General features: G+C 43.5%; 1 protein-coding gene across 5 annotated transcripts; it reads left to right on the top strand.

Annotated features, from left to right (window-relative positions):
* The first annotated feature begins 124 nt into the window (after positions 1–124).
* Positions 125–22,671, top strand: LOC104950790 (death-inducer obliterator 1). 5 transcript variants are annotated; one of them, XM_010777351.1, is made up of 17 exons: positions 131–220; positions 1,687–1,781; positions 2,927–3,026; positions 3,284–4,355; positions 5,930–6,314; positions 7,209–7,724; positions 10,263–10,527; positions 13,003–13,516; positions 13,608–13,767; positions 13,888–14,004; positions 14,087–14,242; positions 14,513–14,675; positions 15,222–15,675; positions 16,261–16,408; positions 16,520–16,609; positions 16,695–16,890; positions 17,941–22,671. In XM_010777351.1, exons 3-17 carry the CDS (start codon positions 2,945–2,947, stop codon positions 22,017–22,019), a joined length of 8,397 nt encoding a protein of 2,798 aa, XP_010775653.1. In that variant the 5' UTR covers positions 131–220; positions 1,687–1,781; positions 2,927–2,944; the 3' UTR covers positions 22,020–22,671. The 5 variants fall into 5 exon arrangements, with proteins under 5 accessions (XP_010775657.1, XP_010775653.1, XP_010775655.1 ...); XM_010777353.1 differs by having other exon boundaries at positions 2,908–3,026; positions 7,212–7,724; XM_010777354.1 differs by having other exon boundaries at positions 2,908–3,026; positions 14,087–14,194.
* Positions 22,672–23,110: the final 439 nt, after the last annotated feature.

Raw genomic sequence — 23,110 nt, 5'->3', positions numbered from 1 at the left:
TACTTCAATGCGTAGGACTACAAGCTACAAGCCAAACAAACCCATACTGTTGTTCGCGCATGCTCAGTTCCCCTCCTGTCCGGTGGGGGCGCTCCAGACACGCTGAGCGTACTCTAACCGTCAGCCATCTGCCGCAGTCAGTTAGCTCCTCCAGCGGGAATGGAAAATGGATGACTGACCCGAAGAACGAGGGCATATCATCGGTATTTCTAGCCTTTAGGTGGGTAGGCTGCAACAAATGGATATTTTAGCAATGTATGTGGTTTAAAATGATGTGTGAGATACGCCCGTGTCTCAGTTGTGTTCTTTCTGCAGGTCGGTTTAAGATGATGTAAGCTGCGCCTGACGTTAGCTCAAACGTTAACTGGTGTGCAGCCAAATTACGCTTGTATTTGTCCTTAATTTGCATGTGTTAGTTGAATATGACTGTAGTTACGAAACGCATGTCGCATTAAGCTTAATGGTTGACAGTTAGCGTTATTTGCTATAATTTCCTCTGTAAGCTAAGTGGCTAATAGCTACAGGTTGAGTTTGCCGTTAGCATTCCTGTGCTCGTGCTGGCTATTAGCCTTAGCTAGGCTTGTTAGCTACAAGTGCACGTTTCGCATAGTTTAGTTAGTCGCTGTAGATGCAAATAAACGACAAAAACCACAAACATGTCAAGACGCTGAACGCCAGGCACATAGTTGCTCATTGTGACCGGTCAATTAAAGCAAAGAACAGTTTGTGCCACTGGGCTTATGGTTAACGTTTTCTAACGGTCGGTGTTAGCTATCATGGGCTGTGTAAGGTCTGCAGGAGGTCGCGTTACATTCTGTTGTCGTAGGTCGATGTCTGATATCCACAATATAGTTTGGCTTATTTCTTAAATATTTACAGATACGTAGGCCTGCATTAGCGTGATACCTATGCATGGCTGTGATTTATTGAAATGTAAGATTTACTATATCATGCGCACCAAGGCCCAGTGCAGCTTCAATATTTTGGTTTCAAGCGGCAAATACTCACTACAAACGGCCTTACTGTGTCACCATGTCGTATTGCGAAATTTCTACAAACTGTTTCTCTCATCGGTTTGTTTGTTAAATGCTAGTGTTAAATTAGATGTCAGCGGTCCCTCCCACCTCTCATGGCAACAGTTTTTCCTGCCATTCACGTGGCACGGTGCTGTGAGCACAGAATTGAAGAAATACTTTATTAATTGAAATCATTAGCTGTATTATTTTTCAAATGTTGACGGGGCAGTGTGTAAAGCTATTCAATCTACTAGCAGGTATAATTTCGCATTTACCTCAAAGTTCAGACTTCAGAAGACTCGTTTCATAGCAGCATTTTAGCAAGAAAGGCAGGTGAAAAGAATAAGATACGAGTGTCCGATACGCCTACTCAATGAGTCAGCATGAACGATACCAGAGCCCCTTAACTGGGTCACTTTAAAGACATGCATTCTTTATTAATGTTGATCATTTCACTTGTGCTTTACGTGCTTTGGCATTCAATATTCCAACTGGGAACATGGTGTATATAGCAGTTATGGAATTGATTAATATCCCAGTGACTAAGCATCTTACATTTTCAGAAAATACACATTTGTTTATATTCGTCATCTCAACTAGCCCTAGCTGTTGTTGCATCTCAAACCAGTGTGGAGTTCTTGGGTTTTACTGGTCTTTTTCTTTTTGGCAGATCTTTTGACCTTGTACCAAGACAGATGACTACTGGTGCAAGGCTTTTGCTTTGTTTGAAGAACAACTCTGTTAATCATCACTGCTGAACTGCAGGTAAAGACATTGCCTATTTATTTTGTGTGTGCACGTTTGGCCCTGGAGAATCTCAAATAAAGTACAGTTTCCGTGAATTTTCATAATAAATAACACTTGAAAAGAATATCATCGATTTAAAATCAACATTTACAATATCTATATTGTTTTGGGCCAGAAAACATTGTGCCTTAGAATGTATGACTATTAAACATGTATTTATTTATCTATTCCAATGTCCGAAATCGTTCAGTGTTTAAAAGTCCAGAATGAAGTCCAATTGATACTCCCATTTTTCCGAGTTCCATATTGAAATCTGATAATTTATATTAAATCTCAGCCAATGGTAATTGTAGTTTTTCAACATGCATATAATAAATAATTTTCTTTTTATAAAGTTTGTGACAACGATGTATATGCTGCAGAACATTTTAAAATGGGCATTTCTGCTTTAAGATTTGTTGTAACTTATCAGCCTACATTTCAACTGATTCTGAAAAAAGCATTTTATATGCTTATATAATGGCACAGCAACCAAGGGCCTTTACGTATAGGAGTTTTTACATATACCTGTTATTGATATAAGAATTCACATGTGGGTTCGATATGAGTTTGAAGACCCAAATGCGTATGGATACATTTATTTGGAACAGACAGTCGAGCTAGTGTCAAAGACGGACATCCCAACACGTGTCCTGCTAAGGACCTCAGTAGCATTTTACTCAGCGGCAACTGCGGTTTACTATTTTTGGAATAGATTTTTTGAAAAAAATCTGTATTGCACTGAACCAACACTTCTTATAAAAGGAAATGGATCATAATAGGCCCTTACATTGAAGAGCATGATCTCTTAAGCTATGAAATGGAAAATGCCATAATACATAGAATAAGGACAAATGAATGTGTGCAAGATGGAATACTATTATATGAAGTAATTCTGTTATGGCTAAATTTGAACATTTTAAATGACCAACAACAACATTTGTCCTGGTGATGGGAACATCTTGGTAATACCAGCTTGCCTTATTAATAAGCCCCCCCCCCAGTATTTGCCGTATTATAACAATGGAGAAGAGCGTATTTGCCGTATTATAAAATGGAAAGAGTGACTCATAGCTGGTCTCTTGTGCTCTTCTCTTAACTGTAGACATTCTGTTTGACCGTAGTGATTGTCTCGATCATCTATGGAGGAGAATGCGAGCCCTGAGCTTTGTGTAGCTCCTGAAACAGAGCAGAGCCAGGACAGTATGGATAGCTGCTCTCAAGGTACCTTGGCTGAGCATCTCTTCCACTCACAATGAAGGGGTGTTGACATTGTAGCAATACTGGGCACAGTACTGGTTCTATGATCTTTAAATGATTAAAACAAATAATAATTGTTGTTATTGGTTTTGACTCATGTAGGCTCTTCAGTAAAAGTGTGTAGTTTCTTGGCTATGTTACACCCTGAAGACTGTCATAGTTAGTTAGTAGTGGATAGTCATCTTTTCTCTTTGAATACAGCTTGCTTTGTTTGTTCACAGGATTTGGTGAAGGGAATAGATCGCAGAAAGAACCGCTTCAAACCGAGAGCGAGAATGTGGCCAAAGAGACGATAGAGGAGCCAGAGAACTCTTCCCCGGCCAACAGTGAGTTAAAGAAGACCTGGTCTTTCCGCCGGTCGACTGTTGCAAAAAGAGAGATGCCAGTGGAGGCAGTAACCGACTGTCCTGTACGGCGCAGCGGCAGGCAGCCTAAGCGCACTGACAAACTAGAGGAATTCCTATCGACCGCCAAAAGAGGGACAAGAAGAAGCGCCCCTCCTAGTCTGGAGAGTGGAGATCCTCCTTCCCAAACCCCAACTGATGCAGAGACTGCCTCAGAGGCCAGCTTCGATGGAAATGTTGACACCAAGGCTGCAGAGGACAAGACAGAGTCCCCCGAGAGGAAGACGAGAAGCAGCACAAGGAAGCAGCCCCAACGGAAAAGTCGAGGTGGCAGACAGACTCGAGGAGGCGGTGGAGTGACAGTCAAAGATGAGGGGAGCTCTGAGAATGATGAAGACAGCAGAGACGCTGCCAAGAAAGACCAGCTACAGGATAAAGACGAAGAGAAAAAAGACGGAGAGAGTAATCCCAGTCCTGAAGATGTAGAGGGCACTAATGCAGCACAGCCTCAGCCAGAGCAGGACTCTGGGGAGAAGGAGGTTGTCGAGGAAGAGAACCAACACGGAGATGAAAACGACAAAGAGGAAACGGAGAAGGACTCGGACAAAGAGACTGACGAGGAAAGCACCGGCAAGCCTGCATCGATGACTGTCAAACGTGGACCCATAAGAACATACATCAATAAAAAGAGGGCAGCCACTAAGAGCACCACCCCTGTTAAAGGTCCTGCCCCCGCCAACAAGATCACCACTCCTGTCAAGAGGGAGACGAAGCCGAAAGCCACCCAACCTTCAGGAGTAATGCGCAACCCACAAGGCGACAACGAGGATGAGAATGACTCTTCGATGTCTTCATCTTCGTCCTCCACATCGTCTTCCTTGGATTCAGATGAGGGAGGTTATGACCCCAATGCACTTTATTGCATCTGTCGCCAGAAACACAACAAAAGGTATTTATTTGTTCATTTTTATGAGTGATATAATATGGGGTTAGTTTGACCAATATCTACCTGTTTCTTATCAGATAACTGAATATGTCTCAATGTTGTATTAAAACAATAACTTCAGGGTAGGACATTCTAGATTTAGTAAGAAAGGATGGATGATTTAATAATCCATAGCTCAGACCTAAACAAATCTTACTAACATCAATATTCTTAAAACAACAACAAATAAGGAATCATTCGCAGTGTTGGAAGTTTTTATTTTTGGTAAAATATATCATATCAAAATAAATCAGAATCCCTTTATTAGTCCCACGGAGGGGAAATGTGCGTAGTTACAGCAGGAAAAAGAGCCACAGACGGGTTAATGTTACATATGTTAAATATGTGACATGCATTTAAAAAAAAAAAAAAGTACTAAGTTATGATATAATAAAACATATATAATAAAAAGTTACATAATTAAAAAGATACACATCCTGTAACAGTTCTTAGGATTTAGCAGCCAGGTATATATTACACAGTTATTAACGGCATCTGTATATATTGCACATCTAGCACATATTGCACATAAGTGGTTGGTATTTAACAGCAGCAAGTTACACAATTTACAAATGTACAGTTATTAACGGCATTTATATATTGCACATATTGCACGTAGTTTGTTGGCATTTAGCAGCAAGGGGTGATATAGTCTGTGTTGTGGTGTGTGTGTGGGGGGGGAGGCTAGGCTAGGCTATCTATCTTTCTCTGAAACTTACAGAACACCAACAACGTTAGATATGGATAGCACCACCTTCTTTCTCATAATCTGTAGATGCTGCGATTAATAAGTAGTTGAAGTGAATGTGGCTTTGTGTTATGAGCCAGGTTTTCGGCTATAATTGTATTATCGGAAAAATGCATGGTAAAAATAGATTTCCCATTATTAGCCTGTAAATGATCTCACTGATGCATACTGACTGCAGTCGATTTAAAGGTGGGGTAGGTAATTCACTTCAGAAACACTTGTTATATTCCATGGAATGCTCTTAACATCCCGATAGCAATGAATATGTTAAATGCTTTGACAATAATTACATAAAAAAATGTCATCTGTGGAAGCCTTAGCGCCGTAAAAAGCACGACCAATCATTTTAGCCGGCCCGGCTAAAATAACTGGATGGCCTACCTGCCTGTCAGCCTTCCATCTAGTGCACAAACTTATCTCGTGCCCTCATTGGTCATGTGCGCGTTCGTGTGTGTTGGAGGATGGGCTCTGTAAGGAAGTCTGAAGGAAGGGGCAGATTTTTTCGGCTGCGTACTTTCAAATTCTAGCGCACTCGAGCTGGTTTCTCCATTCTTACCTACCCTACCTTTAATGTGTTTAACAATTAAGTACATTTTAATTCATATAATACCAATTGCTCTTTAAACAATGCCATTTTAATTTTCAATGTATGTCATCTTCTTGTCGTCAGGCTCGTATTTACAGCCACAGTGTTTTTCCACATTTCCATGTTGTGTTAATTCTCAAAAAGTGTGGTAAAGAATGCCAGACTGAGTTTTGGTTGGCACTATAAAAGCTCTGTGCTCTCCAGGTTCATGATCTGCTGTGACCGCTGTGAGGAGTGGTTCCATGGAGACTGTGTGGGCATCACTGAGGCCCGCGGGCGCCTGATGGAGAGAAATGGGGAAGACTACATTTGCCCCAACTGCACCGCTAAGAAACAGCAGCTGGTCCGACCCGCCACTTCTATTCTCTCCTCTAACATAGACCTGGGGAAGGCCCGAGCGCAGACTCTCTTATTTTCTGCTGCAACCTTTGGGCTAGACGCCAGTATGATAGGTGTTCAGTTGGGGGCGGCACTTCCACCCTCCACCATAGGAGCTGAAGAGAGGGGATCAGAGGACCAGGGCATCAAAGGCAGGATAGAAAAAGCCACTAATCCAACTGGGAAGAAGAAGATTAAGATCTTTCAGCCGGTAGGTTCAAACTGATCTCAAATCAACCGCTGTGTTATTATGAGTCCAGCTAATCATTTATTGACTGATTTGCCTGATGTTTTGTCTTCCAATGCTTCATAGAGAGGCGAAGTCACGCCCATCTACTTCCAACCCATGTGACCTTATTTCGCAAAAATTATGTATTGAAGTCAATGGGGAGAGAAAACGTATCTCTCGATCCCGTTTGAATTGTGCCACGAATTACACATATGATTTTTGTCACTTAAAAAAAGATTTCCATGTCAATAAAAGTCAGTTTGTCATAAAACAAAAAAAATACGCAACTAGAAAGACTACAAATCCCAGAATGCCGGACCCGCATGCTGGCTCTTACGGAACCGACTAACTCCCCTTGTGTGTATGTACAGCTCTCAACATGCCCAGACTTGTAGTGATTTTTACCTCTTTTAATACTTCTCGCCTCATTCTGAAAGAAAGAAGTGAAATTTGCCAACGTGACGGCCGTCTTGTGTGTGTGGTGCGAGATGGGAGATGTAGTTCATTGAGCGCTTTCACAAAAAAAAGTGTTACTTCCGTTTTACGACACATTTTAATTTTTTTTACTTGCAAAATTATCTTTTAAATTGATAAACATCATCTGTAATTCGTGGCACAATTCAAACGGGATCCAAAGATAATCTTTCTCTCGCCATTGACTTCAATACATAATTTTTCCGAAATAAGGTCCCATGGAGCTCCCCCGGAAAGGGAGGGACTTCGCCTCTATAGTACAATTTCAACCATTATATAATTGTTGGATATTTAAAGCAGTTAACATTTACAATTTTGGGGGTTTAATGGTTAAGTACATTTTAATCTAGATGACAAAATGACATCCTTAGCTGTTAATTTGTACTGTGTACCGACATGTAGCAGGCCGCACAGCAGCCAACCCAACCAAAAGCAGTCCAGAAAGCCGCACCAGCTGTGGCGAAGAAGGCCGAGCCGAAAGCACAACCAGAGGCGGAGCAGAAAGTGGTGTCAAACGTAGAGGTGAACACAACACCAACAGGGGGGGGGCCAGAGGAGAAGCCTGGGCCGGAGGAGAAGCCTGGGCCGGAGGAGAAGCCTGGGCCGGAGGAGCATCCTGGGCCGGAGGAGAAGCCTGGGCCGGAGGAGAAGCCTGGGCCGGAGGAGACGCCCCCAGAGGAGAAGCCTCCAGAGGAGACTCCCCCAGAGGAGACACCCGGGCCGAAAGCTGCGGACGAGTCTTCCCTTCCCAAATGCATCGGTCCGGGCTGTGAGAACAACGCTCAGCAGGACTCTGTGTACTGTGGTAACGACTGCATCCTGAGACACGCTGCTGCAGCCATGAAGTCCATCACTGACGTCAAGGAGCCCAAGCAGAAGGTCAAGGCCGCGGAAAAGAAAACCAAGGCTGCACCAAAGGTAACTCGGACCACTCGATAATAATGCCTTCTGCCTGTCCTTTAAGCGTAAATATTCTTGCCTTTCACCTAATGAGAAAACATGGAGTGGAGTTATATTTTGGCAGTAGCAGCACACGGCACTTCCTTAGCTTAACTGTGTGTCATATAAATGTTGCTAGAAGACTTTTCATCTTGTGTTTTTACCAGATCTGAGAAATGATTTCCTTTGTGGTGTGTCTTGGTTCGCTACAAATTCTTTCCTATCTTTTGTGTCACTGTTGATTAGCATTTCAGAGAACCAACATTCATGTGTCTAAAATAATAATTTGAGGTAAAATTACTCAACCAATGGTAACAAGCAGCTGCTATTTTCTGATATATAAGAATGTATTGATGTTGAGGAAGCTAATTAAGTTGGTCAACAACCCACCCTGGCAACCTGCAACGGAGCAGGTTCAAATCATTTGATAACACAAAATGTACAACGGGCCCATCTACTGACTCATGGGGAAAATGGAGTCATCATCATCATCAAAATGATCAAATGTTTTTGTTTACAACTGGGTGCAATTGTGTTTAGTTGTAATGTGTGGTATAGTGTGTGCAGCACAAAACTTAAAGCAGTTTTCCCAATGTTATCGTTGAACTTTAACCATTAATCAATCACTGATTCAAAGTGATGTGATTGCATGATGTGAGTTTTTTATATAGTCAGACATCCTTTAAACCTTTTCATACAAGAAGCAGTGATGAGTATAACAACTGTAATAAATCTGAGGGCCGAGTGATGAACTGAATCAAGGGGTTCAACAGAGAGCGCCTATAGATAACATTTTGTATAATCCAAAAAGGGAAAAATAAGACATTGCCTCGGATTGTAAAAGTGAATCCTTTCCCAGTACGCTTTTATGTTTGGGGGTGATAAACCTGTTTTAGGGTGTTTAGCCAAAGGGATATCTACATAAATATTGCTCCTTGTTTTTAATTGACACATGGTTTTGGTTACAGAGATGCATTTCAAGCTTTTTGTATGCACTCACACTGTCTGTGCCTTTTTAATGTCCTGTATCATTAATGTTATCATAATGCTGACTGCAGAGAAACAAAACACCTATAGGCTTGAAAATATCCACTGCACATGCCATCCTTATGAAGAATTAGATGAACAGTATACATGCTTTCACCGGTATTACTGTTTGGTTTGATTGTGTGCTTATGTTCTGTATCTTTTCTAAGCCCATTGTTGACCTAATTCTGCATCCCCAAATCCACACGGGAGTCTTCAGTCCTTTTTTGTCAATACTTTTCACACGGCCTATTTCCTGCACACTCATAGCTGGAAACATCCTGAGGTTTTATTACTTTGAAAACCCTCTCAGGCCGTTTCTCAATGTCGAGTATACCTGCTGTAGAGCCACTATTTCAAGGACACTACGTCATGGAGTGGCGCTGAAGGACTGTTTAAATGCCCAGCATTCGTCGCCACTCGATGACGTAGTATACTTGAAATAGTGGCTCTGCAGCAGTTATACTCGACATTGAGAAACGGCCACAGACTTTTTGTGAGATTGAAACTTTAAAGGGTGTGGAAGCAAATAAACATCCATGTTCTGTCAAGTGGCTAATCTGAACTAGCTTACAGGGAACTTTTATTTACTCCAGTTGGGAAACTATTTCCATATTGTTTAAACCAGGGGTGTCAAACTCAAGGCCAGGGGGCCAAATCCGGCCTGTGACTTCATGTTATGTGGTCCCACAAGAGCTTGCAAAGAATACAGTATGTTTATTATACGGTTAAATGCCGATTTACAGAAGCACGTTGCCCATAAACTACATGTCCCACAATGCATCTCAAATTTGACTTTTTCCTCAGAATCTGACTTTTCCCCCAAAATGTTAGTTTTTTTAATTTAGCTTTTCTTTGAAATCATTTTGTGACATTCTCAATGAAGAGACATGCAATTATTTTAACGTATTTAATGATGAAGTTATTACCCAATCTGATATTAATCCAATGCAGAGGCACTAATGTAATATAATACATTATTTTATATATATTAAACATTTATATATGTATTTTGATATAGTCTTAAAGTTACAACTAGCCCTTTTGAGTTCAACCATGATGGTGGGTGGCCTGAGATGAAAATTAGTTTGATACCCCCCTTTAAACCTTAATAAATACTTGGAGGGGGCCTGATAAGCAGTGAACGTGCTTTGTGAAACAGGTTCCCTGAAGGCAAAGTCTGAAATCAGTTGGACTGCTAGACTAGACCATTAAAATGGACCTGCCAAGAAATATTTGGTACACAGTGTAGGTTTTTCATAGAAATGTTTACAGAAGCTACATATAGAGCAACTCGGACATGCTATGTTCTCGAACTGTACTAAAAGTGCGAGCAAGAAGGACGTACATATCATAACTATGGACAGATCTTCCTGGCATTTTGCAGTTCTTTTATCAGTCAAACGTTTTTTCTGTTTTGACTCTAATGTTGTCAAACAGCAGAGTGCTGAAACTAAAAGCCTGAATGTGTGTTTCTTCCCGTCCACGCAGAAGAGTGCCGCTGGTGGCAAGAGGAAACAAAAGGAAGCAGAGGAGGACTCGGACAGCGACGGAGACTACAGCTCGGAGCCAGATGATGAGGAGGAGGATGATGACGACGACGATGATGAGGATGATGATGACGACGAAGAGGAGGAGAACGCTGAGGAACAACCGCCCCCGCCGGCCACTGCATCCTGGTCCAGCGACCATAATTACATTGCAGTAACACCAGAAAAGACTACACCCATATCACCAACAGTTTTAAACAAAAAGTGTATGTATCTCTTTGAAGGTCTTGGGCTGTTTTTGAAACCACGTTGTTATGTTTATATTATACATGTGGTGCTAACGTAACGTGCCGTGGAGCTGGATTCCGCTGTATGCTAGACTTAAAAAACATTTGCAAAGTGTTTATGAAGTGATTTTGATAATGTAAAGGTTTCTTTCTACTAATGACATGTTGGCAGCTGTGGCTAAAGGTAAGTGCTGTTTGTGGCTTTGGGTAAGTATTTAATAATAGAGAATGTATTTATCCTGAAGGGGCTCTCCACAGGTGATTAGTCATTTGATTAGGTAATAAGACTGGACGCAGTGGCGCTTTGGGAGTGATTTCAGCTCGGGAGAACCACATTCCCAATGGGTTATTAACTGAAAGCAGGAGTTTGAATAACAGACATTATACCAGGTACACCTAGCATTCCTTTTGTGGCCCTTGAGCCATGCGATGGCCAAGAGGTCAGTGCAGAGGCCCCTGCTACATCAAGTGAGACTTTTTCAATATGAAACTTGTCCTTTTTGAGTGTGTGACACTTAATCGATGGATTACCTCTTTCCCCATAGCTAAAAGGCAGGGGTCAAAACAGGACCATGTGGAAGAAAAGTCTCAACTTAACTTGTGCTTCACTATTAGATGCATGAATGTGATGAGTGACCATGTGTGTGAGTGTGATTTTTTACAAACTCCTACACAAGTCTCCACTTCCCGGGTTCATCACCTCAGCTGTTGACCCATTACAAAGGTTCTTCCCTCCCTTTCGCCAGCAGGTAGGTGTCTCAGATCTCCCCCATGTTAATGTGGACTAAAGAATATAAAATGGCTCACATTGAGTTGATAATATCAGCTGTCACTGCAGTTGTTTATTTATACCCTTCATTTTGTGGTTAATAGGCTGACTTCAAAGATTTTTTTTAATTCATATTGATTATGATGCATCACTCCTCCTGGAAAACTGGCTTTGAAATAAAAGGTGATATAACAGATTGTAGGATGCCTCGATTGATTATCTGAGCAGTGTTGGCTTGCTGTGGGAAGTTCAGCTCAATCTAAGCATTTACAACTGATTTATCTACACACATGGAGGCATCACACAGAAGACACCCCCTCCCCCCTGATGTTCAGCAGACGGGAAAAGAAGGAAGCCCTGCCAGAGACCAGCTCCCCTCCCCCCGCACCCCCCCCCCCCCTGGAGATACTGCAGTGAAGTTCAGAAGGGCTACAGCAGAAGAAAGAAGCTGAAGACCTGGCTGAGCAAAGGAGGAGGACATCCAGCCTCAAGTGTTTTACACATTTTGCACTTTTGATGAGATTTGATCAATATTAAGAGGATCGTTTGTTCCAATGAAATGTGGACAGTTAGTTTCCCTTTATAAGGGGTCATTGAAGGCAACATGTGGATCTTTATTGATGAGAAAGCACGTTTTTAAAGCTAATTGAACCTCTAAGGTCAGGAGATCAGTGTGACCATTGACTGCAGTGACCAACAGGAGGAAGAAGTCATGGCTCATTTGTTCTTGCATAGCCCCTGTTTCTTCTGAGTCATATTTAGCTTGGTGTGACACTATAATTAGATGATGGTTTACTTTGGTTGCTTCGGGTCTCAATACTGTGGTTCTGGACAATAATCTTGTGGTTTCTACATTTCAGTGGGTGAATAATTTGTGTGTTCAAGTGGGGTAATGCTTATTCTAATGCAGCTTGAACATACAACTTGAACATAATGGATGACGCTCTAGCATCTGCATATGACAGTTTGGACTGAGTGTGTATTGCCATACAAGTTTTGGTGATAACTGGTTCACATAATTTTTTAGTTTAAGGAACATTCTTGTGCATCTGCATCTATTATTCATATGACTACCACTGACACTTTTGGGTTTTGTTACTTTTTAAGACAGAGCTCATAGCCTTAGCTGGTTCTAGTGTTTGTGGTTTGTGGCTGAGCTCATTAAACAAATGTATTTAAATTAACAGTTTGAAAATGAGGAAGTTATGAACTTCAACCTGGTAGTTGTGGTTCTATCTTTTCAGTATCTGCTGAGAGTTCTTTTGCACGAGACAGGAGTGCACCATTCCCCCTCCCTCCTATTCGGATATATGGTGGGAGTATGAAGCCCATTTCTTCTAAATGTTTAGGAAGAAAATGCTTCTTTCCCAAATGGACCTGCATTAACAGCACAATGTATCCGCATTCAGCTGCTACAAATAAAGGGGCTATTTAACAGCCCAGGGCGTCAACTTTGTATTTAAGAATGTTTATTGCAGTGTGTTCAGGACGCGCACACACACAACCTGTGAATTACGTTTTGTAGGTGGTCTTAATTGTAACTATGTGGAGCTTTATGAGTCACCAATATCATCTGAAAGTCATCATTCTGTATTGCTGTGTTGGTAAAATACTGTCTTGCTACATGTTTCTGCTGATATTGCAAATTATTGCATATTTTAACATGTGTTTTTCTTGGTTTGCAGCCCCCCCTAAGGAAGAGAAGCAGAGTGAGAAGGAACCAGCTCCTGCTCAAGCAAAAGCCCCTTCTTCTAAAGGGAACAAGAAGTCCACGGCGACTAAAGCAGCCAAGGTTTCCCCAAAGGGCAGGAAGCCTCAGACCACCACCTCGAAGGCGTCAAAGAAACCTGCGACACCTCTGAGTAAAACTGCAGCAAAGTCCAAGAAACCCGGTCCGCCACCCGTCCAAAACAAGTCTCGCTTTCCTCAGGGTCCCATCCACGCCACAGGAGCGCTGAGAGTCACCAAGTCCAACTTTACCATTCCTAAGAAGCAGCCCCCACAAAAGGAACCTCCATCCTCTTCGTCTTCCAGAGTCCCATCAACTCCACCCCCTTCAGTTCCCTCCAGCCACTCCTCATCCTCCAGACCTCCACATCCAGCTCCTTCTGCGCCCACTGTGTCCCCCGTGCGGCCCCCACCAAACAACCAGATGAGAACAAACATCCGCCGCTCGCTGACTGACATCATCTTTAAGAGGTAAGGAGTCCAAAGTTCGTAATACATCTACAAATATTTCAGTAAAACTTCAGATTTGAACACCATCATTTGTTGTGTTCGGTACCACCAGGGTGAGCGACAGTGACGACCTGAATATGAATGAGCCTGAAGTGTCCAAGCTGTCGGTTGCCATTGAAAAGGAAATGTTCAACCTCTGCCTTAGCACTGACAGCAAGTACAAGAACAAATACAGGTCCCTCATGTTCAACCTGAAAGATCCCAAGAACAAAGTAAGTCAACTTTTTTCCGTATTTTTTGTATGTTTAAAGAGTTGTGTATGTGCCTTCAGCCTGAAAAGCTTAACAAGCGTATTTGTAACTGATGTCCATGATTATTGTGTTGTGTCTCAGGGCTTGTTCTACAGAGTGGTGGGTCGTGAGGTCAGTCCCTACAGGCTGGTGAGACTGAGCGCTGAAGAGCTGCTTTCCAAAGAGATATCTGAGTGGAAGAAGCCTGATACTGCTGAGGTAAATACTACTCTCCTTTTAAATGAAACATGAAGTTTAAATGTAGGTAACTCTAAACACAAAATGTGCTGTTCTCCTGCAGGCCCACTCTCCCGGTGCAAGGGCCCATTCAGGGCACTCTAAACTGGGCAACAGGCATGACTCTCATAGCATGGATATGGATGACGCTCCACCAACATCTGATGGAGATGTATGTATCTCTGCCAACACTTCATCTTCTCGCATGGCCGCTGCTGCAGTAAGTGGTGGCATGCTGTCTTTCTCTCTTCAACACTTATTTTTCACTTTTGCATGGGTTGCTTAGTTACAAATACAAATTGTGGGTTAACTATCTTGCAAACTGTCCTGTTTTTCAATGCTGTTTCTTTCTTTCTTTCTGAAGCTTTCTTTTTACCGGGTGATACACCTTATCGGTTTTAACACCCAGATATCACACAAAGTACTGGGTGTTATTTGAAAAGCAATGATTTGTTTTTCAAGCTCACCTCAGAGTTCTCTGTGTCCACAGGACCAAGATGAGTCGATGCCCACTCCTACAGCCTCGGCTCAGCCCTCTGCTGCAGAGGGGAACAGTGGCGGCAGCATGCCAGACATTTTCAGTACAATGCTCAAGGACACTACTTCTGAACACAGGACTCATCTGTTCGACCTCAACTGTCTGATATGCACAGGTAAATGACACACAGAAGTGTAAGGTCAATTTTGAAAAGTGGCCATTTTCCATCATTCTTTGAGCAACACTGATGTGATTTTATTCTACACGCTGCATGAGTTTTCAAATAATGAAAACATTTGGTTAGCACACTGAGATGTAGGAGGTTGGCAGCCTGTTGCCTGCAGCGTTCCCATTACTCCAGACAATATTTAAAGAAAGGGTGATACTGATGATGTCATGTTTTGATTACTCATAGTGGTAAGTGTCAGGCTCACTGAGAAACATTCACAGATTTCAATGTTAAACTGCAGCAGAAGAAAATGCTCATTATGCACAAGCTAATAACTTCATAGCATTTTTACTGTTGAAGTCGCCATACAGTTTGAATCACAGTATTGCATTTTTTTAATATAGAAATATTGCAAGACTTTCCTTGCTAAATCTTCATTACGTTCGGTCATTTGATGAATGACAGACAAACATTTATTTAAATAAAATTCTTCAACATTTTCTTTGCGAGATTTTTCGCACAAGCAATCATTCTTATAATCTTACCCTCCAGGTCAGAGGTCAGAAGATGAGCCTGCAGCTAAGAAAGCCAAACTGATCAAGAAGCCTGACACTAAGCCTCTGAGACACGAGCCGCCCTCCTCCAGGTCGGGGGACGTGTCTCCTCCTGTCCAAGTCCCTCCATCCTACCAGCCGACTGTGGAGCCAGCTGTCCCAGAGCCACAGCCACAGCTGGACCTCAGTATGCTGGCTCCTCCGGCCCAGGCCCCCACACCCATCGCCCCCATCGTGTCCTCAGTCAGCATCACCCGCAGAGACCCCCGCATGGCCAGGCACAGCGCCGCGGTGACTGTCACCTACCCGGCTGCAGAGAGACTCCCCAACAGCTCAGCAGAAGCCCTCCCAGCTCCCCTCAGCGCTCCAGTGGATGTCGCACCCAAAGCTCCGCTGCCGATGCCCCCGGCTCCCCCCCCTTCAGTGGCTGCCTCCAAACCAGGGAAAACAAGGTGCTTAATCTCATCACGCTTTTATAAATCAGCTTTTCAGAGACTTGCTCGCTTTAGTAGTTTATTTGTTTGCAACTGTGGTATTTTTTACTCAAGGGCTTAAATTCAGGGTTCCAATAGTCATGGAAAACCTTTTTAAAAACCATGTAATTATAAGTTTTGCAATTATATGTTTGAAATATTTTGTGGCATGTAGGTTCCATATTTATATTGCCATATTGTTTTTCCAGAAAAAAACCACATTTATAATTCATTAGTATAACTAGGTCTGTTTCCCCTTATTTTGTAATGCCAGTGACAGACTAATATAATAAAAAATAATGTTTGCAATGTGCCTCTTAAAGGTATTTTCTGTTAATATAAACATTACAATCTATTGGACATTGGACAAAAGTGTAAATCAATAACTAAAGTTTACCTTAAACATCTGTTTGTGTACATATACGATATGAATGGCCATGGACATTTTATTATGGGTCATTATAAAAGTTATGGAGGCGTTTTTAAATTGTTGTCCCTTAAATTGCATTAGAAATATGTGAGGTATTGGATTTCCCCTAAAACAGAGACATTTTGGTTTCACAGTTCATCCGAGCCCCCTCCTGAGGGCGAGACGGCGATCTTCCTCCACGGTCAAGAGAAGATCTGGAAAGGACTAATCAACATGCAGTCTGTGGCCAAGTTTGTGACCAAGGCTTATCTGGTGTCAGGATCCTTTGAATACCTGAAGGAGGTTAGCAATTTAGATTAGCCTTCCTTTTTAATCATTGTTTAATGCAAAACCTTTGGGCATATCATGCAAGCAAGCAAAAGCATCATACTTAGTGTTATATTTTTTGTGCAGGATTTGCCAGACACCATTCACATTGGAGGACGGATATCTCCAAGCACAGTGTGGGACTACGTTGGAAAACTGAAAACCTCACTCTCAAAGGTTTGATGAAAACAATGATTGAGTATAAAAGTGCTCAATTTAAAGGCCTTGTATCCCTTACATACTTTGCTCTCTGTGTTTTCAGGAACTATGTTTGATCCGTTTCCACCCGGCCACAGAGGAGGAGGAAGTGGCATACGTCTCTCTCTTCTCCTACTTCAGCAGCAGGAAACGATTTGGTGTGGTGGCTAACAACAACCGACGTATCAAAGACCTCTATCTCATCCCTCTGAGCTCAAAGGACCCATTACCCTCCAAACTCTTACCGTTTGATGGGCCAGGTAAGCGTTCACAGGGTCACACATATATACCACTAAATGTAACTGTGTTTATTTTAATGATTTTGTGTCATATTTGTTTTTTAACTGAGGGTTTGGTGATTTATTAGTTTGTCCTGTAGGGGGCACTAACTCTCTTGCTAAATCTCATCCAGAAAACACCTCATATAACAGCTGCTGTGTCCTCTGCTGTGTTTCTGATTTTGTATAACACATTTCTAATAAAGGAAGTTTGCATCGCAGGTTGATGCCATTTGAGTCCAGTCTCAGCCTGTTGTTTCTTATGACTTGGCTTCTACATAAACATAATTTAACTATTTGAATAAATAAATAATTTAAAATGGTTGACAAGTTACATCATATCACACCGGTGATCACATGGTAACATGCTGCACCACTTAATTCCTTAATATTGGACTAGCTTCAGAAAAAACATGACAACACATCTTACTTTTTCCCGATGTTTCTTTAAACAGATTGAAGTAATGATCTTTAATCAAATCTCCATAAGAACTGATGTATTCACCTGGTTGTAGATTTACCAGAATTATATTATAGTTTGCAATCTATTGCAGTCTTACTGGCAGTCATGTGTTTTTGCAATTTCCTGGTGCAGTCTTGTGCTGTCAGTGATTAACACCAATGTTATGTGATTTAATGTGACTCTTGGTTATGCATTGCATAAGCAAGACCTCTACAAAGGCATCTCTTCAATAACCAACACAAGCCTACTGATAGCGCACGTTTCTCTGCAGCCGGCACCTGCATACATATTTCAGTTTGTTTTGTTTTACATATTAACACATTTAATGACTGCGAACCATTTCCACAATTGTCAGTTGAGATATAAAAGGATTCACTTAAGAGAGCAGATACAACTCTGATAAAGCCTTATGGACTTACAATTCCTCATGTATGTATCAAAAAATCTTGTAGAAACTTAAATGTCTTTATTGAGCAAGTCAGGAATACAAGATTATCATTCAGTTCTGTTAATCTACGGTTATCAACATAAAATGTTTACAAAGGTCCTTGTTTTGTCTTTTCTTGCAGGGCTTGAACCTGCTCGTCCTAACCTCCTCTTGGGTCTGCTGATCTGCCAAAAGGACAAAAAGCGAGCTGGTGGTCCGTTAGAAACTGAGGAAAAACGATCAAAGATTCAAAACAGAGATACTGATGACACTGGCCTTCCAAAAATATCTTCTTCAGTCAGAGGGGACAGAAGCTCGCGACAGAGTCTGGAAATCCCCTTCAGCACCACTCCTCCAGGGTCACCTCCTTCTAACTCTTCTGAGACCTCCAGCAGCACCACAGCCACCTCCTCGGTCTTTTCCCTTTTGTCCTCTTTCAAAGCTACATCCACTGTCACCGGCAAGGAGTCACCATCCTCATCCAGCTCTGTTGCTTCCTCTGCTGCTACGCCTCTTCAAACGATCCTCAACACTCTTTTTGGGAAGAAAAAGCACGACTCAGAAGCTTCCAACTCTCCGTCTGATAACAGTGGGGAACTCACCATCCCGTCCGCCTCAATGCTTGACCCCATTGTGCAGCAGTTTGCACAGAGTTCGAAAGAGAAACAGGTGGAGGAGGACGAAGATGACCGACCGTACGATCCAGAAGAAGAGTATGACCCCAGTATGGGCTACAATGTGCCTAAGAAGTCTGTGGAGATGGAGATCAAACCTAAAATCTCTAAGCAGCCTGAGGTGGTTGCAAATGAAGCTGATGATGTAGCTTACGATCCAGAGGATGACTCAATTTTTGAAGATGTCAAACCTGTTGTACCAGTTCAAGTTAAGGTTGAGTCTCTTACTGATGCACAAAAGATCTTGGAGAGCCTAAAACAGTTTGGGGATCAAGCGTTCCAGAAACAGGGAGAACTTCAAAAATCCTCTACTGTGACACCTGATGTTTCATTGACACTTCCAGACACATTCTTAACCACACCTGTAACATCCCTTTTGGCCAATTCTCAGCTACTGCAGCTTGGCAAAAAGGTTGAGGAACTAATAAAGTCTACATCAGTTGCTCCCTTGATCAACCAAAGGAGAGATCCCCGACAGAGCAGGGATCCTCGCCAGGCTGCGGACGACAACAAACCGACTGAAGAACCTGAGGAGCAAGAAGAACCATCTGCTCCGGTGGTGGATCCTCCAGCTGTTTCACAACCTGTGGTTCAAGAGGCTAATCTGGATAAAGTTACTGAACTCCCAGACTCCTCAGAAGCCCAAGAGACAACGCTGCCTCTTGAGGAAGTGAAAAGCGAGACGCTACCCTTCCTAACGTCAGACGAAACAGAGGTAGCAATTCCATTATTAGGAGAGGACGTGGAACCTGATATGGAAGTCAACTATATGGATGAGCCAGAAGTCAAAACTGTGGAAGCTGAGCCAATCAAGCCAGAAACAGAATTGGACAAGTACAGTATTTGGCCAAATGCTGCCAGTATCTTAAAAGCTAATGAAGAATCAGATTATGATGATAATAGCCAAGATGTGCCATCCAGAAGTTATTATAACGAGCATGCAAACACATCCCAAAGACCTTCCACAATCCCAGTACTCACTCAGAGCACAAAAATGGTCGACACTCCACACTCGCTTGAGCACCATCACATGCCGCATCACAGGTCAGGCTTCGATAGAGAGTACAGACCTCCAGCTGACATTCCCCCCCCATCAAACTTCCCCCCGCACCATCCGATGCAGGGACAAAATATTGTTTTAAGGCCTCCTCCGATGTCTATACCACCACACATGCAGGGCCACCCTCCAGTGTCAGGCCACCCTCCTATGCAGAGACCCCCTCCACCCATGCATGTTCATCCCCCTGTCCGTGGTCCTCCCCCTATGCAGGGTGATAACAGCCAACAATATGGTCCACGTCCAACTGCATACCCTCCTTATCAGAACCAGTGGCAAGGCTCCCAACCACCGCCGCAGCAGCTTCCTTCTGTACCACCTCCCCATAATATCATGCCCCTCCGAGGACCACCACCACCACAATTTCCTCCAATGGCCCAGAGAGGCCCTGCTCCCCAAATGTTTAATCCCTCCATTCCCCCCCAGCACATTGTACAGCAAGGTCTCCCTCCAGGCCTGCACCCACCTCCTACTTTTGATGGACAGAATCTTCCACCAAGATTTGGGGGCCTCCCACCACCACCATTTAACTTCCCTGCAAACAGAGGTCCTCCTCCACCTTTCGCTGGGCCACCCCATAGTCACTTTGAAAACAGACTCCCTCCTCCGTCCCACTTTCAAGGGCCCAGGGGTCCCCCGCCACCTCAGTATGGTGACCAACGGGCTCAACCCGCAATGGGGGACCAACCTCGAGGCCCTGCAGAACATTATAACAGAGAAAACCCTAACTCTTTCAAACCAAACGTGGAGCAGAATCCAAACCCTCTACATATTTATAAAGACAGTCAGGGTCCCCCGCCAGGTCCAGCCTACCGGGGTCCGCCACATAATCAGTATGAGGACAGAAGAGGTCCACCTTCCATTGGCGAGGTAAGCGGACAGCACTTAAATCCTCATAACCAGTACGAGAGCTCCAGACCCCTCTCTTCACCTCCACGTCGAGGATCTTTTGATGAGCACCGGGGTCCCCCCCCTCAGGAGAATAGACCCCATCCCTCTGAGCGTTTTGGAGGATCCGAGCGATACCGCTTGGACAGGCACTCTGATGAACCTAGAGCTATCCGTCACTCTGGGCCTCTACTGCCAACTCCTCCAGAGGCTCCCATTGGTCCTCCGAGTCGGATGGGAGCTCACAGTCCAGACTTGCACCGGGAAGACCCCTGGAGGCGCCACTCTCCTGAAATGAGGAGGAAGAGCAGCTCCACCCGAGAGGACTCAGAACCTCACATCGGAGAGCGCTTCAGTCGCTTCGAAGGAGGGCATAGAGAACCTGCTCCTGGTCCCTTACAACCCTCTGAAGAGAGACAGAGGGAGCTGTCCGAGGACCGCCGGAGGGAAAGAGAACGGGATGTCCCACACCCAGGCAGGCCCTTATGGGACAGGGGCCAGGACAGGCGGTGGAGCAGAGAGCCGGAGTGGGATAGAGCCAGAGAAAGGGACCATGATCCAGAGCGTAACCGGGAAAGAGAACGCGATCCCGAGCATCCCCGGGAAAGAGAACGCGATCCCGAGCATCCCCGGGAAAGAGAACGCGATCCCGAGCATCCCCGGGAAAGAGAACGCGATCCGGAGCATCCCCGGGAAAGAGAACGGGATCCGGAGCATCCCCGGGAAAGAGAACGCGATTCGGAGCATCCCCGGGAAAGAGAACGGGATTCGGAGCATCCCCGGGAAAGAGAACGCGATCCCGAGCGTATCCGAGAAAGAGAACGCGATCCGGAGCGTATCCGAGAAAGAGAACGGGATCCGGAGCGTATCCGAGAAAGAGAACGGGATCCGGATCGTACCAGAGAAAGAGAACGGGATCCGGATCGTACCAGAGAAAGGGAACGGGATCCGGATCGTACCAGAGAAAGGGAACGGGATTCGGAGCGCACCCGGGAAAAAGATGTTGATCCGGAGCGCAGCCGAGAAAGAGAACGCGATCCTGAGCGCAACAGAGAAAGGGATCACGATACGGAGCGTCCTCGAGAACGGGATCCGGAGCGTACCAGAGAAAGGGATCCGGAGCGTCCCCGAGAAAGAGATCATGATCTGGAGCGCAGCCGTGAAAAAGAACGGGATCCGGAGCGTACTCGGGAAAGAGAGCGCAGCAGAGGGAAGGAGGGCGAGAAGGCCAGGGAGACGGAGGTGGAGCGACACAGGGATCAAGACACAGACAAGAGAAGAGACCGGGAAAGAGACAGAGCCAGGGATTCTGACAGGAGGGACCACGACCGCGATAGAGGGAGAAACCGAGAACGAGAGCGCGAGCGTGATCGAGAGCGGGACAAAAAACGGGATAGATCCCGTAGCAAGGAAAGAGACCGGGAAAGAGACCGTGGGAAAGACCGAGTCAGAGAGAAGGAGAGAGACAGAGAGAGGGACAAAGACAGGGATCGTCGGGACGGGAGCAGAAGCCGAGATAAAAGAGAGGAAAAAAAGGACAGTAAACACGATACACCTAAGGAGAAGGACAAAACTGCAGAAAATGACAAGAACGTGTCCTAGTCAGTTTTAAGGACACTAAACGAAAGAGAGTTCAATCTTTCACCGGTTGAAAAAGAGTTGTATCACTGTAAATGTAGATGAGCAGTATTTCGTAAAATGTCCACAGTTGTATTCATACTAGAAAGTTTGACAATGTTTGTATTATTTTTGTCACTTAAAGGTTTCTAACTTGTTTTACCACATTTGAAAAACAAAAAACTGAAGGCCATTTTTGTTGCTTGTGTACAAGATGTTTAACGTGGGCAACAGAGTCCTATTACACGTACCTTTCTCCTTTCCAAGCAGTTCTTTTTTTTTAAGAAAACAATAATGTAACACCATTTGCAATATGTAAATATGAATGTATTTGTGTATATACTGATGTTTTTAATCATACTTTTCTAAGTAGTGAAAAATTAAAGCCATATATCTGAGATGGATAATGTGAAAGTAAAGGAAACACTGTTTACAGGCAAATGTGTGTTTAATGTCTAGCACCAATGAAGCGAAAGGCTCCAACTATCTACAATATTCATCCCATCAATGGTTGTAAATGATATGTCCTGGTTTTGTTTCAGCTCAACCAATTAAACCTGTTTGATGACATCTTCCTCTGCTGTTGTCAATACAAAGTTAAACAAAAACAGTTTTGAATAAATCAAGTCATGTGAAATTGCTTAGTTTTAATGTTTAGGTTTTTGGTATATTAGTTACTCTGTGCAGTAAAGTGTCACATGAAGGCGAGGCCATTGCCAATAAAGGTGATTTAGCAACACCTCCAAAATAATTTACTTAATTGTTTTAAAGTGTTATATCCACATTTATCCAAGCGCTGGCAGAATCTCACCACGAGCTAAAGTCTCAAGGAAACCTGAGTACAGCCTTTTATAAAACCTTAGATATTTGTGCCCTTACATCGTTCAGAATGAGGAGGAACCCAGGCGTGATGGGAATGTCTGTAGGATACATTTATTTGTGATTTACATGAACCAAAACTAAGGAAAGAAACACTCCATTGGGTCCCTTAAATGCAGAATGCTTTAATATACTTCACTAACGTAACGGTAATATATCCTTTTCTTTAAAACCACCAGTGTTTGACTTTATGTTTG

The sequence above is a fragment of the Notothenia coriiceps genome, unplaced genomic scaffold, assembly GCF_000735185.1.
Source record: "Notothenia coriiceps isolate Sejong01 unplaced genomic scaffold, NC01 NC01_scaffold00018031, whole genome shotgun sequence".
NCBI lineage: Eukaryota > Metazoa > Chordata > Actinopteri > Perciformes > Nototheniidae > Notothenia > Notothenia coriiceps.
Note: the sequence above shows the minus strand (reverse complement) of the source record. Positions and strands in the feature narration are given on the sequence as shown.

Excerpts from the sequence above, each read along its gene's own strand:
- LOC104950790 (XM_010777351.1), top strand. The coding sequence starts at position 2,945 with ATGGAGGAGAATGCGAGCCCTGAGCTTTGTGTAGCTCCTGAAACAGAG. Across the intron at positions 16,409-16,519 it reads CCTTTGAATACCTGAAGGAG|GATTTGCCAGACACCATTCA; the intron begins GTTAGCAATTTA and ends TTTTTTGTGCAG. Across the intron at positions 16,891-17,940 it reads CTTACCGTTTGATGGGCCAG|GGCTTGAACCTGCTCGTCCT; the intron begins GTAAGCGTTCAC and ends CTTTTCTTGCAG.